This window comes from Mastomys coucha, unplaced genomic scaffold (genome assembly GCF_008632895.1).
Source record: "Mastomys coucha isolate ucsf_1 unplaced genomic scaffold, UCSF_Mcou_1 pScaffold13, whole genome shotgun sequence".
NCBI lineage: Eukaryota > Metazoa > Chordata > Mammalia > Rodentia > Muridae > Mastomys > Mastomys coucha.
The window spans coordinates 40,793,116-40,810,196 of NW_022196895.1; the positions used below are offsets into that span (position 1 = coordinate 40,793,116).

Here is a 17,081-nt window from a genome sequence, read left to right on the forward strand (position 1 = left end):
TATATATATATATATATATATATATATATATATACCGCCGCTGCCACCACCACCACCACCAGGAAAAAAACAAAGCATAGGAAACATCTCATTGTGGAAGCCACCTCACAGTGTATCTCATAGTGTGTCCTCTGTCCACACATCTTCATTGGTCTGGTTTGAGATCTCTGAATTCTGTGACTATCAATATTGGATACTCATTGGGACTCTTCCCAGTTATTCTGTTGTTGCCCTGTGTCATGGAGATCCTGCAGTTTTGGATCAGCATGTCCCAACTGTTCTTAAGTGATACAGATTTTGGGTGGACTAGTTCAGAGCCCTGGATCTGGCGTGGGTAGTAGCTGAGCCTGGCAACAGTTGGCTCTCCCTTATCCTCATCACCAAGGCAAACTCTCTAGCACTGTTATGGTCAGGCTATCTAAGTGCCAAACAAACATCAAGCAATTAAATAATTTATAATCTTTGCTTTTTTGTTTTTAAAAGACAGAAAAAGATGTGAATTGCCTTGAACCATGGTTAATCAAGGAAATGGATGCCTGCCTTTCTGATATATGGCTGCATAAAGATGTCGATGCTTTTGCTCAGGTCTTTCATCTTATTTTAACTGAAAATGTTAGTGGTAAGTTTATTGAAATTAAATTTTCTCTTGCCACTATTTGTGGTACAAATAGAATCTAATCTAAAAAGTGTGCATGGCACTTTTTGTTTATTATCATTAATTTTATTTTGGAGTGCTCTATATTGTTTCAAATTTTGTTAGTATCTCCACATAGATTTCCTAAACTCTTCACAGATGTGGCAGTTATTTACAAAAATGCTATTATAAATTTGTGTTGTATGTATCCATGTAATCTGGTCCTTGACTCTGTACTGTAGGAAAAAAAAGGTATCTCAAAGAGGTTTGTGATTGAAAAAGAAATGGACAAAAAATGGGTAATAACTTTGGGATTCCTTTAGTCATTTAGTAAATGCTGAATTTTTTTACGTTGAAGTGTATGGGCTACGGTTCTGATCTACATACACTCATGAACTTTATGTCATGTGATACGTCTTCATTGATGAGTTATCCTTATCTAACTAGTTGACTTTCATGGATATTGGCAACCAGATATGAACAGATATACTTCTGTAGGCTTCTAGGCACTGTTATAATTATTAACCATTCTGGTTTTTTTTAAACACTTTCTTCAGCTTCTGATGTTTTTAAACTTGGATCTTTTTTTTTTTTTTTAAATTAATCTATTAATTCTAGGTTTTTCTGGCAGAAAGGACTCCCCAACCCCCATCTTCAAGTACATGGACCTCAATTTTAGGGCCTTCATTTTATTATTTCTACTTACATTTATTCTTTGGATGGATCTCATCTATTAGTGGCCTTGATGGTTATAGCTTTAATTGTCAGTTTGATCTAATCTTAAATCACCTGGGAAAGAGATTCTCAATGAGTGATTATCCACATTGGTTGGTCTGTAGGAGCACTGCCCTAATTGCTGTGGGAAGCCCAGCCCCCTGTGGGCAGCACCACTGGCCTAGTTCCCATTGCTTCTAATAATAGTGTGAAGGAAAACAAACCCTCAGTCCTTTCCATAATTGGGACTGTTGTGGCTCTCAATTTGAAATGTTCTGCTGTAGGCACATGTATTTGAATATTTGGCCCTTGCCTATGGCACTGCTTGGGAAGTTGTGGAACCTTCTTAGAGGAAGTTAGACACTGGGTGGACCTTGGGGCTTTTATAGCCCAGCCCTGCTTCCCATCCTGCTGTGTTCTTACTGCCAAGTGTGAGCAGATGGTCTCATGCTCTTCTACTGCACCAGTGAGCCACTGCCGTGTCCTCACCTCACCTCCAGGATGGACTGTTTCTGGACCCACAAACCATGAGCCACAATAAACCTTTGTTCCCTTACCTTGCTCCGCGTCAGGTACTGGATCATAGAGAAAAGTAGCTGAGCTAGTGCCTTTGGCTGTCTTCTTAAGCTTATTGCAGCACTCTTTTTGTTCACTGTTCTGAAGGTGTAGAAAAACAAGTTGTTTTTCTACATTCTTACTATATTTTATTGTGTGTGTATATGTGTGAGTGTATGTGTGTGTGTGTGCCCATGTGTGTGCTTGGGTGCACACATACTGTGGTCTATGTTTGAAGGTCAAAAACAAGTTGTAGGTGTTAGCTCTGTCTTTCCTCCCTGTGGGTTCTAGGGATGTACCTAGTTTTCAGGTCAGGCCTGGTGGGCAATCGCCTTTCCCAGCTAGGCCATTTCATTGCCCCTGCTTTCCTTGTATTTGCTGATACATCCCTGTCTTTCACCCTTTAATTTTATTTATTTAATTTTACCTGGAATCCTGACAGACTTAATCTTAATTCAGACAGAATCTGATAGATTTAATGGCCTCTTTCATCTAGGCCTCCGATTAGTTACTGCCTCTCAGAGATGCCTTTTCTGGTTAATAAAACTGTATCCTTTTCTTAGTATTTTGTTAATCTTTAATGGTTTAGTCATTAGTGATTTATCATTGTCATTGTTAACTGCCCATCTTCTACTGAATGCAGACTGGAGGCAGGACTGTCTGCCTTACTCACCTCTGGTCCGGGAGCATCGTAAGTGCTTAAAGACGTGAGCAGTAATGCTGCCTTTACGCATTCTCATCAGATGTCTAACATGTCTAATATGGAAGGAGACAGGAAACTTCTTGCCTCTCTCCTTTCTTTTGTTTTTTCTTGTGGGTTTGTCTGTTTGCTTGGAAAGTATTTGCCTGTGTAAGCCAGCCGGACCTTACACTCGGGATCTTCCTTCCTCAGCTGCCTAAGTGCTGGGCACCACCACCTTGTATCATTCTTCCTTGAGGGTGATTTTCAACTTTGTATCCTTTTAATTGTCCTTTAATTTGTTAATTTATACTATCTGTCTTTTTCTTCTGGTGTTCCAAGAGATTTAGTATGTTTATGTCTGAAAGACTTTATATTTTTTAACTATGAAATTAGTTTTTCCATTTAAGGTTTTCTCAGCCAACCATATTTTTGATACCAATCTAGTCCCTAAGTTCCCTGGGTTGTACCACCTTTGAATGTATATTAATTTATAAACCCTCTCAAGAAGTCTAGCTGGACTGGGGAGGTTGCACAGTGGGAATAGAGCTTACTGGAAAGTCCGAGGATGTGAGTTTTGATCCTCAATTCTGTGTAGGGGAAAGATAGAACAGACTCCTCAGGTTATTTTCTGACCTCCTCACAGATACCATGGCATGTGTCCCTTAAATTAGTAAATAAAGGTAAAAAAAAAATTTAACACAAGCTCTCTGGTTCTAAGCTTAATTTCTTAGTGACCACCTTAGGATATATTAGGTCTGTTGACCTAAAAGTTTCTGTTCTTTTTAAAATTACTATTTTATTTTATTTTATTTTTGAGACAGGAGGTTGCTGTATAGCTCTGGCTGTTCTAGAACTCACTCTGTAGACCAGACTGGCCTCTAACTCAGTGTTTGCCTGCCTCTGCCTCCTGAATGGGGGGAATTAAAGGTAAGTGACACCACTGCTGGCTGTTAAAATTACTATTATTTATACATATATTAATTCAGCCTATTGTTGATTCATCACTTTGTCTACTACATTTCTTTAAAATATTGATAAGACAATTTAAATATTTAACTATGACGCTTGACTGTCTTCCTTGGTTTTTCTGGTGATTACTAAATTACTTTGAGTATGGTCATCAAAATGAGTAGTATTTATTTCTCTTCTTGGGTCATTTATTTCCTTGAGTTTAATATTATAGTATCTTAAAATCCTCAAGAACTTTGCTTTAAAGCATTTATTGTTAGTTATTGATGAAAATTAACTTATAAATTATTTAATTCTGTATCTTGGTATTTAACGAACTTGGCAATATGTAGATTAAAAAAATCACCATTGAAGGGTTTCTTTTTCTTCATTATATAAGTAAACATTAAACAATTTCTTCTTATTCCTCCAAAGATAGACTTTATTCTACCTTGTTTATGCAAGAACATCTTTGATTTCTTTGTGAATGGGAGAATTGAAGGTTATATAATACTGCTGTCATTTAAAATGATGAAGCTAATCACAGGTTAATTGTGATAGCCCATTCTACTACTAAACTAAAACAATGGAAGTCTTTAACATTTGAACATTTAACATACCCTTTTCTTCTTTTAGTTGATTATAGGCATAGTGAGACCAGTGCAACAGCTCTGATGGTTGCTGCAGGACGGGGTTTTACGAGTCAAGTAGAGCAATTAATTAGTATGGGAGCCAATGTCCACAGTAAAGCATCAAATGGCTGGTAATTTTAGATTATATCCATTCCATTCTTTGTAAATCATGCTATAGTTGCACATACCTTTGACATTTTCTTATGATTGTCCTTATTTTAAAATCTATTATATAATAATTGATGGTACAATTGTAATGAGTAAATAATTTTGGGTGACTTGTTAAGTAATTTTGAAAACGAATTGTTTCTCAGTCTGATATCTTTGAAATTTGCAGGATGGCTTTAGATTGGGCTAAGCACTTTGGACAGACTGAAATTGTGGATCTCCTAGAATCTTACAGGTAATACTTTACATTATTTAAAATTAATTCTACCTTTAAAACATCCTACTTGTGTAAATCAGTCTGTAAAAGGTAAGGCACTTATACTCTTTTACCCAGAGATTTACTTTTGTAGTTGTTAAAAAATTTTCTTCAGGTTGTTAATAAGGCATATTGTATTATATTTGCCTTTTTAAAAAACTTTTGAAAATTTGGAATATTTCCACTTAAACATGGTATATGGAGAATGGGGCGATAGCTCCGTCAGCAGTGTGCTCACTGAACAAGCGTGAGGACCTAACTTTGATCTCCAGAATCCACATAAAAGAGCCCATGTGATAGTCCATTTTTGTAGTCTCAGCACTGGAGAGATGGAGACAGGGAGATGAATGGGACTCCCTGACTACCCAAACTACCATTTACTTGGCAAGCTCCAGGTCCCAGCAAGAGACCCTGACTCAAAAAAATGACAAATGGGTTGACCCCTGGCTTCCATACATATGCTCACATGCATGTGAGTACCTACACAGAGGTGATCATGTATAAATCCGTAAGTACATTTATACACACATTCAAGACATGGTAGATTCAAATGTATATTTGTCTCTGCATTTCCCCTACACTTCACAAGAATGGTGATTTTTGTTTTTTAAAATGTGGACATAATGTAGCTAACTCCGTGGTTAAGAGTGCTTCCTGCAGATTTCAGTACTCATATAAGGGGCTCAAGACTTCCTGTAATTCCAGCTCCAAGGTTTCTAGTGCTCTCTTCTGGCCTCCATACACATGCAGAAAAATAAATCTTGAAAAAAATGAAAATTTAAAACTGACAAGCAGAGAGGACATAGCAGGTTATGGTAGCTGATAGGTGTTCTTAATGAGTGTTGACACGATAGGTGTCATGCTGAGTAGAAGTAGCTAACTTCACAAAGCTAAGAAAACTCACAGTACCAGTGAGAAACAAGCTTATTTTAGTGTCAGAACTCTGTATATACCTGTTCTGTGACCCTTTAATGACAAAGGGCTAAAAAATTAGTAAATCTCCTTTAAATTCTCTCTGATAAGTTTGTGGCATGCCAGATCATCTCATGTACCCACATGATGTCCTTCCTTCCTCGGCAGGAGTGTTCATTACAGGTAAAGCTGCAGAGGCTTTAGGCTTAGACTTTGACCATCAGGTTCCTGGGTACACTGGGAAGTGGAGATAAGTTATCAAACAACAAAAAGGTTTAAATAAAAGGTACCGACTACACATGAAATATAGTAGCAGATGTATGGCAGTAAATAAAAAGAAATGGCTAAAAAATATTGAAAGGGGCCCTGGATCACTGTGGATTTTAATTAAACTTCCCTGAACTTGTTTTCTTATTAATACTGCATACATTATATTGACTAACAAACAAAATAAGAAAAATCACCAATGCAATATGGGTATTTCCCCGCACCCCCACCGTGTGTGTGTGTGTGTGTGTGTGTGTGTGTGTGTGTGTTTCTGAAGATTGAACCCAGGACTTCAGCATGCTATATCAGCATTTTTTCATAGATCTATATCTCTGGTCCCTAATTATCTTTAGAAATTTTAGACAATTTTAGTCAGATATTTGCATAAATTACATAAATTTTTAGATACTAAAGCAGATTTTAATGTATCTTAGGATACATTGATGGCTTCTATTTGAATTTATCCTATATAAAAAACTTACATAGCTATCTTTTTTACTGAAAAATCTCAAAAAACCCTAAAATATGGAGTTTGAGGCACTTTTTCAAGACCATAACAAAATATTTTATTTTGTAAAGTAAAATTTTTTTGAAATGTTGCCTGTACCTCGATTCACATTTAGTGATTTTTTTTTTAAGTGTTCAAAGTCACCACAGTCAATATTGGAGCATTTTAGTCACACACAAAAAATTGTGCCCATTAGTATTTACTTATTTTCCTACGTAACTCTCCAAGTTCTTAGGGTAGCCACCAATTTATTTCCTCTTTCTATAACTTAGTCTATTCTGGGCTTTTTGTATAAATAGAGAAATATGATATACAGTCTTTTGTAACTTTCTTTTCTTTTTAATATTACTGATTTCAAAGTTTATCTGTTTTATTTCCAACCAATAGTCCTTTCTGTTGATATGCCACAGTTCATTTGTCAATGTATGAATATTTGGGTTATTTTCACTCTTGACTATTATAAATAGGAACATAAATATTTAAACTGACAGTTAATATAGATATCTAACCCTATCTATCCATCCATCCATCCATTTCCATTTCCACCTGTACCTAGGAATGGAATTGCTAGGTGGTGTAGTAAACGCTGTTTATCCTTTGGAGACCTGCCAATGTTCCATTGTTTTCTAGGAGTGTCTTAGCGTTTCTGTGCCATCCCTATCACTTAGCTGCCTTTTTGATGTTAGCCTTCCTTTGGGTTGTGGAATGGCTCCTTTGTGGTTTGGGTATATATTTCTTTAGTGATAATTTATGTTAAGCATCTTGATATATTTATAAGTCATTTTTGCACTTTTAATGAAGTGTCTTCATGTTGGAGTTTTTCTAAAAGCACTTATTAAATTTAACTTGAATAATATGTTTGCATTCAGCACACAGATAATACACGAAGTGACAGTATCTTTAGGGGATATTGGGAATTAGGTAGGAATAATGGGAAACCTTTATTACTCTTTTCAGTTAAAAACTGATTTGGTATTTTTCTTAGCGCTTCATTGGAATTTGGAAATCTAGATGAAAGTTCCTTGGTTCAAACAAATGGAAATGACCTCAGCGCAGAAGACAGAGAGCTGTTGAAAGCTTATCATCATAGTTTTGATGATGAAAAAGTAGACTTGGATTTGATCATGCATCTTCTGTATAATATCTGCCATAGTTGTGATGCTGGTGAGTACTGTTTGAAAGAACTGGAGCAAACTCTGTTGAAAATTAGGATTTAATTGTAAAAATTTTTCTGTAATTCTATTGATATATGCATATAGTGATTCTTTTATAATTGTATGCCAGTACTTGAACTCACATCATATTATTCTTTATGACTAGTTTTGTTGATCGTGTTTAATTTCATAAGATTAAATATTAAAAATGTTTTTCTCCAAGGTGCAATATTAATTTTTCTACCTGGATATGATGAAATTGTTGGTTTGAGGGATCGTATCCTCTTTGATGACAAGCGGTTTGCTGACAATACACATAGGTAAACTATAAAGATTTGTATGTGTTCGTTATGCTAGCTGACAGGCACTGTAGTGTTACTTTTTGCTTTTTAATTGTAAACAGATATCAAGTCTTTATGCTTCATTCAAATATGCAGACATCTGATCAAAAGAAGGTATTAAAAAATCCACCTGCAGGTGTCCGAAAAATAGTAAGCATCATAAGATCCTTTATGTTCTGTTTTTTTAATTCATTGATTTATTTTCATATTAATCATAACATAATATTGCATTGCAGATCCTTTCCACCAATATTGCTGAGACAAGCATCACTGTCAATGATGTTGTCTTTGTTATTGATTCTGGTAAGGTGAAAGAGGTATGTATGTAGAAGTTGTATTTGTACTTACTAAAGACTGAGACTTCACGCACTAGAAAATTTGTAGATGAATTTAACACAATATATGTTGTTTTTACTAAACTATTCTAGCTTAAACTTAGTATGTGGGACATATTTTGGTGTCCAATGAAGTAGATAAAAGATTAGCTTCTACTTACTAACTACTACTAAGAAAGTCAAGAGTTTGAATAGTTACAATAAAAATTTGCCATATCATGGCAATATGATAACATATTTTCTGTTTTCCTCCTATATGTGGGGATGGGTCGTATTCCATTTGTTCATCAATATCATCTAATGCATCATGGATAGTGCACAATAGGTGTTTTGAAGATATATATTAAGAGAATCTTGATTAACAAAGGAAAATAAGATTCTGGGAACTAAGGCTGGGGAGATGGCTCAGTACTTGTTCTTTAAGTGTGAGAACCAGAGTTCCAGCCCTCATCACTTATGTAAAAGGCTGAGCATGTCACTGTGTGCTTGTAATCCCCAATGCTAGGAAGATGGAGACTAATCACCAAGTCAGTGAGCTCCAGGTTCATTGAGTAACCCTGTTTCAAAAACTGTAGTGGAAAGCAATAGGGAGAAATGCACACTGTGGACCTGTGGCTTCCAGATGCACACCCACCCACACATATGCGTGGACACATGCATAAAAACCAACAGCAACATAAATCAGGGTGAACGCCACAACATTTATTCAACAGGTGCAGATCACTCCCTGGCTAACTGTTGGTTCTCAGGTGCCATTGTGGCATTTCAGAAATCACTCCCTGGCTAACTGTTGGTTCTCAGGTGCCATTGTGGCATTTCATAAATTGCAGCAAAGACTTCAAAGTCTTTGCCCTTTGCAAAAAAAAATTTCTTCTATGATAAATAAGTGATAACATTTTTTTTTTAATATAACAGTTCCCAGTGCTACTAATTTTTGGTAGACCACATAATAGAGGTAATTGGTTTTTAAGGAAGAGATGACTAAGTGGATATAAGTAATCATTTTTAGTGTTGAAATTAATGTTTTCAATATAATTTTAGGATTTTCTTACAGAGAATAAAATTTACTATAGATTTTGTTCAAATTCATTGTAAAGAAAGAATAAATAGTTTCTCCTGTGATAGTATCAATAGGTAAGTGAAAAGCCTTTAAATATCAACACCTACCAGATGTTCTGCATACCTGCGCTCCCTGCATGGGGGAGACTGAGACACGGTGGTCTAAGGTTCAAAGCTAGCATGGTTATATGGTAAGAACCTGTCTCAAAGAGGAGAAAATAAAGAGTGCAGAATCATTGCTCTTAAATTATTTAAAGCTGAAGGAAGTAGGTTTTGAGTATTTTAGAAATTAATTTCTTTAGGTGTTATTAAATCATGACTTATGCACAGAGATAGTATCAAAAGTTATTTTATGTAAAAAAACTAACAAATAGAACAGATATTATAAGCTAAGTAGTATATTTTCAAAAATTCCTTAACTAAACTTACTAGAGAATACATTATATTTACTAGCTGTAATTAATTTTATATAAGAGAAAGCAAGGATACTGAATGTTTGAAATATGTATTTTACTTAAAAATGTATTTAATTATATTCCTCTTAGCTGGATGATGGTGGTTCATGCCTTTAATCCCAGCTTTTGGGAGTCAGAAGCAGGCAGATCTCTGAGTTTGAGGCCAGCCTGGTCTACAGAGCGAGTTCCAGGACCGCCAAGGCTACACAGAGAAACCCTATCTCAAAAACCAAAACAAACAAAAAATTTCTCTTACAACAGATATTCATTCACTTTAGGTACTTTGAGCAGGCTGGCATTAATGATTCTTTTCATATTTTCCTTTGAAACATTCAGAAAAGGCTTACTTCTTGGTAACTCATCAGAGTGTTAAGTAGAAAGGGTTAAAAATAATTTACTTTGAAAAGTAGTTTAGTAAATCATTTTTCCAGAGATTTACTCCTTGACAAGCATTTCAGCGCATTTCAGTCTTTTTCTGGTCACTCCTATTTCTTAAAATGATGCAAATATAATAAGAAATAATTATCAGAGAATCCTATTTTTACATTTTATACTTTGGTTGTTTAAAGTTTTTTTTTTAATTTTTTGACATAATCACATCATTTCCTCTCTTTCCTTCCTCCAACTCATTGCCACTCCCTGTTTCAAATTCATGGCCTCTTTTTGTTTTACACACACAAACACACACACTCACACACACTCTCTCTCTCTCTCCTAAATATATAAATCCAGCCTGCTCAGTGTATCTAATGTAACCGATACATATATGATCTCAGGACTGACCACTAATTAGCGTGTTCTTGTCTAGGGAAGACCATGGCTCCTGCTCTCAGTATTCCCCAGTTGCCTGTAATTCCTTGTCTAGGGTTGTGGCCCAGCAAGCTGTCCCCATTCCATGGCAGAATGTTCATTGATGTTGTCCTTGTTCAGGTTATGTCTAGGTAGCCTTGTTGATATCACGATAAAGTCTTGGTGTCTTGTGAGCGTTGGTTATTATTAAACTGCAGGAGAGAACTGCAGACAGCTCTGCAGTCACAACCTGGGGAACCGTATAGGTCTTCTAAGTTTAGTTTGCAGTTTATTGTCCACTAGAGTACTTATAACCAGGAAACCTGAGTTTTTAAGAAACCGTTTCTTCTAATTAATCAAGAGGAGCCCTTACATTTAACTTGGCATGTAAAAATATGTCGATAATATTTCTTATTTCCATGTTAGTATAGATCATGTTTTAACATAAAAATGATTTAAATATTACAGAAATCCTTTGATGCACTGAATTTTGTTACAATGTTAAAAATGGTATGGATTTCCAAAGCTAGTGCCATACAGCGCAAAGGCAGGTAATGTACATTGTATGTTATAATTACATGCACAATTTGCATTCATTTAATTGCCTGTGATACTGATATTACCATATGCATTACATATTTGTCATATATTCTTCCTTTTATGATGTTAGTTTTCATAGTAGTCTTAATCTTATAGTGACTTTGCCAAGCAAACTGTTTTGATACTTTAAAAATTTAATTAACTAGAAAAGGTTAAATTTACATTCCTTTATTTTGAATGTGTGTCAGAGGCACTCCACATGCTATGGGACATGTAGAGTGGGTATTCAGATGATACCTTTCAGGAACTGGTTTTCTTCTACCATGTAGTTCCTGAGAATAGAACTAAGGTCTCTGGGCTTAATAGCAAATGCCTATAACCCCTGAGCTATCTCACTGGCCCTTTTGGGGTAATTTTTCAAAAGTTAAAGTTAGGCTATGTTTCGAGCCCAAGTGATCACAAATGTCAACATGGAGGGAGGAGAGGGTAATTGAGCGCACATTCCCACCTGTATCTGTGGGGCTATTGGCAATTGTTAGCTGCTGGGAGTGGGAACATGGAGGGAGGAGAGAGGAATTGAGCACACATTCCCACCTGTATCTGTGGGGCTATTGGCAGTTGTTAGCTGCTGGGGGAAGGAGGGTTTTCTTCATCCTTTCTTGGTTGTGAACTCCGTAAAGGTGGAGGTATCTGTCATCTATCCCAGACACTAGTTATCTCCCTGATTAGAAGAACTAAAAGGAGACTACATCATTATATTTTCTGATGCTTTTCCAAGAAACTGTCTCTGTGATGATAGGGTAAATGCGAGAGCTTTGTTGTTATGTCATCCACACTTTGTATAACTATGATCAGTGGGCCTGAACATAGTGCCTGATAATGTGTCAGTGAAATTGATTAAATTTAAATTACTAAGCATTCATGCTTTGAATTTCACTTGATTTCAAATTTATGTTACCAACTTTGATTTCTTTGTGTGTTTGTTTTTAGCTATAACTGTAGATGACATGTTATGAATCTTGCTCAGAAAATGATAATATTGAGTCTCAGAGCACGAAATACCTTCTAAATGTATTGATGGAGGTTAAATAAGGGTTAGAACTCAGATGTCTTGATCATGATTCATTTTTCCACCTCCTAAATCACATTAGCGTGAAGTTTCATTATTACTGTCTTTTTCCTAATCTGAGTCTTAATTAAATGTTTTATTTTAAGAGCGGGACGATGTAGACCTGGAATTTGTTTCCGTCTGTTTAGTAGACTTCGATTTCAGAACATGCTGGAATTTCAGACACCAGAACTCTTGAGAATGCCATTGCAGGTAGACCTAAAGCTCTAAGGCTTTGTCTGTCGGTGAGGGGACAGGTCACATTTCATTTCAACAGATTGGGCCCGGATAAATTCAGTTTACAAAATAAAATCATAAGTTTTATGAAGTGGGATATAGCCACAAAAATGATTTTTCTCTATAAATCTTACTGAACCTTCATATATTTTTTTAAAGTTATTGGAATACATTTAAAGTATGGGAGCCATTCAAAAGTGTGTGTTTGTGTGTGTGTGTGTGTGTGTGTCTGTATGTATGTATGTACACTTCTAGCATTTTAAGAGTCTCAAATATGTAGTGTTTTGAAAATTCTAGGTAGGATTAGGAACTAAATCTAAGTTGCAGAAGGTAATACCAACATCATAATGTAAGATGCTGAGCCTCTCTACCTTTGTAATTCTGTGTTCAGGGAGATCTCCAAATCTTCATTGCTATTCTTTGAGTTTTCTGCCTTCATGGAAAGCTACTAGAAGAATATCAGTTTGATTCTGTTTTTGAGAGATTTACTCATTTTATTTTTATTTTATATGCATGTTTGTGTGTCTGTCTGTAAGCATGCCCATGTATGTGGTGCCTTTAGAAGCCAGCATGTCTCCTTCCATCCCCTGGAGGTAGAGTTGCAGAAGGCAGGAAGCTCCTGATGTGAGTGACTCCTCCTCCGCTGTGCAGCCAGTGCTCTCAACCACCGAGCTGTCTGGCCAGCCCCACACTGGTTCTTTAGTCTCTTAGCCTAGATACTTGCTTCCAGTCTTTCAGGTGATACAGAATCATGTTTTTGACATTCATATTCCTGTGATTTCATATTCCCAATGTCTTTGCAAGATTTTTGTGTTCGTCAGATATATAATTAAACACTTTTGGAACCTAAATTATTAAATAAACTCTTCATATGTTTCCAATCCACTATCCTCATGTTTCTACTCTTAACAGATTCATGTTTAACTTTAAAGTTATATTTATTTCTTTTGCTTTCATGTGTGCTAACCCGTTTCTAAATTCCTTTTCCTTACTTAGTTTATGACTGATTAAAATCCTATTATATACATCTTGGTATATGTATCCTTTCTTCTTGGAACCTGTCTTTGACTTCTCCTAGCCTCCTTCTCCAGCTCCTTCTTGAACTTGATTTCAGTTTATGCACCACACCACCCCTGTGGCACCTAGGATCCTTCATAGCACTTAGCACAGATATAAGTAATTATAAAGAATGATGTGCTAAAGTAACCTAAGGTCTGTTTTTCACTTTGTTATCAACTCTAAAAGAGCAGGCAGCTGTCCATTTGTTGCGTATGCCTGTCAAAAGTACCCAAATGTTTGTTGAATGGAAAAAGCTGATAGAATGGAGTGATCATAAGGGGAGAAAAATGACTTACTGCTTGGATAGTGTTTCTGAAAGTGGTGTGGGTAAAAACTGAAAAACTGTTGCGAGAAGGGGTAGTTGTCGTTTCGGTGTAAGTTGATTGAGGGTAGTGCGAGCACGTTTCACTGAAGGTGCTGTTCTTCCCCTGATTCTTTGCCTCTGAGACCTCGCTAGTTTGTGACTGGGACACATAGTTCTCATGGTTTCCTTAGTGAAATAGTCAGTGGTATAGTTTTACTGTTTCTAATTTTTTTGCCATTATGGTTTCAGGAACTTTGTTTACATACCAAGCTGTTAGCCCCAGTTAACTGTACCATTGCTGACTTCCTTATGAAAGCTCCCGAGCCGCCTCCAGCTTTAATCGTGAGGAACGCTGTCCAGATGCTTAAGGTTGCTATATTAATTATTTTACTTGTTTGTGTTTTCAACTAAAACTTAAGCTAAATGAGCATATGTTTTAAATAATTTTATTCTTTTAAAAATTGCTACTTGATCAGTACTTTAGTGCTTTTATAATTTAAAATAGCAGACATAGTTGTTATATATATGTATATATTTAATACAAAATATATTTTTATGTGATGTGCTAGCAAAAGAATATTTACATTATTTCATATTTACTGTTTTTTTTGTTTTTTGGGTTTTTGCTTGTTTGTTTTTGTTTTTGTTTTTGGTTTTGGTTTTGGTTTTCTGAGACAGGGTTTCTCTGTGTAGCCCTGGCTGTCCTGGAACTCACTCTGTAGACCAGGCTGGCCTCGAACTCAGAAATTCGCCTGCCTCTGCCTCCCAAGTGCTGGGACTAAAGGTGTGCGCCACCACTGCCCGGCATTTACTGGGTTTTTAATTTAAACATCATTTGGGGGTATGTCAATCTTCTTTTCCTCCTTTTACCTAGACAATAGATGCAATGGATGCATGGGAAGATCTGACTGAACTCGGGTATCATTTGGCTGATTTGCCAGTAGAGCCACATCTTGGGAAAATGGTCCTGTGTGCTGTTGTTTTAAAGTGTCTGGACCCCATCCTTACAATTGCCTGCACACTAGCTTATCGCGATCCTTTCGTACTGCCTACCCAGGCCTCTCAAAAACGTGCAGCTATGCTTTGTAGAAAACGCTTCACTGCAGGGACTTTCAGTGACCACATGGCACTTCTGAGAGCATTTCAGGTACTGTTACTTTTGTCTATTGTTAAACGTGGTATATTTAATACATTCTGGGGCAAGTATAGCAGTTTAAAAATTAAAAATAAAAAACTAAATACTCTGTTAACTTTTTTTTTTACTTTGGAAGCCATGTTATTTATTTTTATTTAAGATTTATTTATTTTTATCTGTATGAGTGTTTTTCCTGCATGTATGTATATACATCATGTGTGTGCCTGGTGTCTGGAGGTAGGAAGAGCGGTTTGATTGCCTGGAAGTATGGTTATGGATGGTTGTGAACCACCTTGTCAGTGCTTAGAACTGAACCTGGGTCCTCCACAAGAGCATCAAAGGCTCTTATCTACTGAGCCTTCTCTCCAGTCTCAGAAGTCATATTTTATCAACAGAGCAGAAGTGGATGGGGAAAGACCATGAGGCCTCAACCCTACACAAAGAAGTACAGGCAACTAAAGAGTACCGAGAGTGGGAGAAATAGTCTTCCCCAGGAGAGAACACACCAATTGGCTATTTAATACCAAATGGTCAGCCCTGAAAACGGACATACATTATACAGATTGAGCAGCTAATATTTGAGAATGTGTGTGTGTGTGTGTGTGTGTGTGTGTGTGTGTGTATGAGTGCACGTTCATGTAACAAAGAAGAGGCCATGAATATGAAAGAGAGCAAAACGAAGTATATGGGAGAAATTTTAACTCAATTGACATGATAGCAGTTGTGTATAAACTAAATGACAAGTCTAGTTCGATTATAAAATTTTAGATTTTGTTCCCCCCTTATTTTCTCCTAATTAGATTATATATATGCATGTACATATTTGCATTTAATATTTGAATGTTGCTTACTGTTCAGTCATTACTTGACTGGAAATACTCTTCAAATGATTTATGATGGCTGTTGCTTTATAGAGGACACAGAACAAAGACTTAAAACTATCTGAAATTTAGTATTATTGGTGAAAATCTTTTTTACAGTTTTTTTTTGTGTATTTAAGACTTTATGCCAATTTAATTTTATAAAGAAAAAAATAATTTAAAACCTTAAAAAACAATAGTGAGATATTAAGTAAAGAAAAGGATGATAAGATGCCTCTGAGGAGAGAAATGCAATGTAATTTAGAAATTCAGATATTTAGGGAAAATACATTATTTCTTAAAAAGCAAACATCTTTTTTAATTCTTCAAATTTCTTGACTCTAGGCTTGCATCCCTACATTTTTCTTGTTTTTATGGAAAGCACTGCTTCAGGCACTGAAAACTTTTCCAACATAAGTAATTTCAGCAGTTGCAAACTCTTTTATGATCAATATTAAATAATGGGCTGTTCAGTTAGGATATCAGATAGTATACATTATAGAAACTTAGTAATAATCAGAAGTCTGCCATAGAATTCTGTGTTATGTTCTTTTCTAGCTCTTTGAAAGCAGATGAAATGAAATATGGCTTATTTTCAGTTGTGTTCAAGCCAGAATAGCATATTTTCAAAGGCCAGATTTTTATATTGTATGTATGATTTCTAGAAACCCTACTTTTGACTTCCAAATTGGGAGAGTTGCATAGAGATTATTCTTATTTTTATTATTAGGACTTTTAGGATTTCTAGATATAAAATATTTTATAGAAAAATGTAAGTGGAAAGCCTCTCACAGTTGTAATAAAACTAGCTATTTATATACCGGCCCCAAACTAGATCTATGAGAATAATTATTTTTACAGAGTTGGTTATTTGAATCACTTGGTGTTTAGTTCTCCCTGAGGTTTTTTTTTATCTTTTTTTTAAAACTTTTATTGCATTATGATGAGAAAAGTTACATGATTTCAATTTATCTGAATTTGTTAACATTTTAAAACATATTTCAATTAAATATAATTGAATTGTAAATAACTCCAAACATATTAACTGTATACTTAAAAATAATACATCACTACTAGTATTTTCTTAAATGAACATGAATATATAAAGTCTTTTTGTTTGTTTTGTATTTAGTAGAGTTTAAAATCTTGGCTCTTACTGTGGTACAAGCCCAAAATAAGAACAATTTTTAGACATTGGGTTTCATTGCAATAAGGCTGTATTTCAATGACCCTCACATCACCAAAGGATTTTACCTCCATCGTAGCTAAACTGAGAGTTGATAGTTCTGCTGCACCAAGAAAAGAATTGTAGGCTTGATTTTTGGATACAGACTTTCTGCTATGGTCAAAGCTATTTAACATGAGTGAGTGACTTCATTCTCAGCCCACAGAGAACAGGTTACATTCATTTAAGAAATGGTGTGTGTAT

At 35.6% G+C, this 17,081-nt stretch overlaps 1 protein-coding gene across 3 annotated transcripts in view; it reads left to right on the plus strand.

Moving 5' to 3' along the window:
- The window catches only part of Ythdc2 (YTH domain containing 2), a 62,239-nt gene that overhangs the window by 19,019 nt on the left and 26,139 nt on the right, over positions 1-17,081 (plus strand). For all 3 annotated transcript variants that reach the window (XR_004117257.1, XM_031365615.1, XM_031365616.1), the window contains 11 exons: positions 484-619; positions 4,170-4,296; positions 4,503-4,568; positions 7,262-7,440; positions 7,654-7,750; positions 7,834-7,921; positions 8,008-8,088; positions 10,878-10,960; positions 12,165-12,270; positions 13,907-14,026; positions 14,532-14,804. Coding sequence is in view for 2 of the 3 variants with exons in the window: in XM_031365615.1 (XP_031221475.1) it covers positions 484-619; positions 4,170-4,296; positions 4,503-4,568; positions 7,262-7,440; positions 7,654-7,750; positions 7,834-7,921; positions 8,008-8,088; positions 10,878-10,960; positions 12,165-12,270; positions 13,907-14,026; positions 14,532-14,804 (1,356 nt within the window). In the remaining variant the exon portion in view is untranslated. The remainder of the gene's footprint in view (positions 1-483; positions 620-4,169; positions 4,297-4,502; positions 4,569-7,261; positions 7,441-7,653; positions 7,751-7,833; positions 7,922-8,007; positions 8,089-10,877; positions 10,961-12,164; positions 12,271-13,906; positions 14,027-14,531; positions 14,805-17,081) is intronic.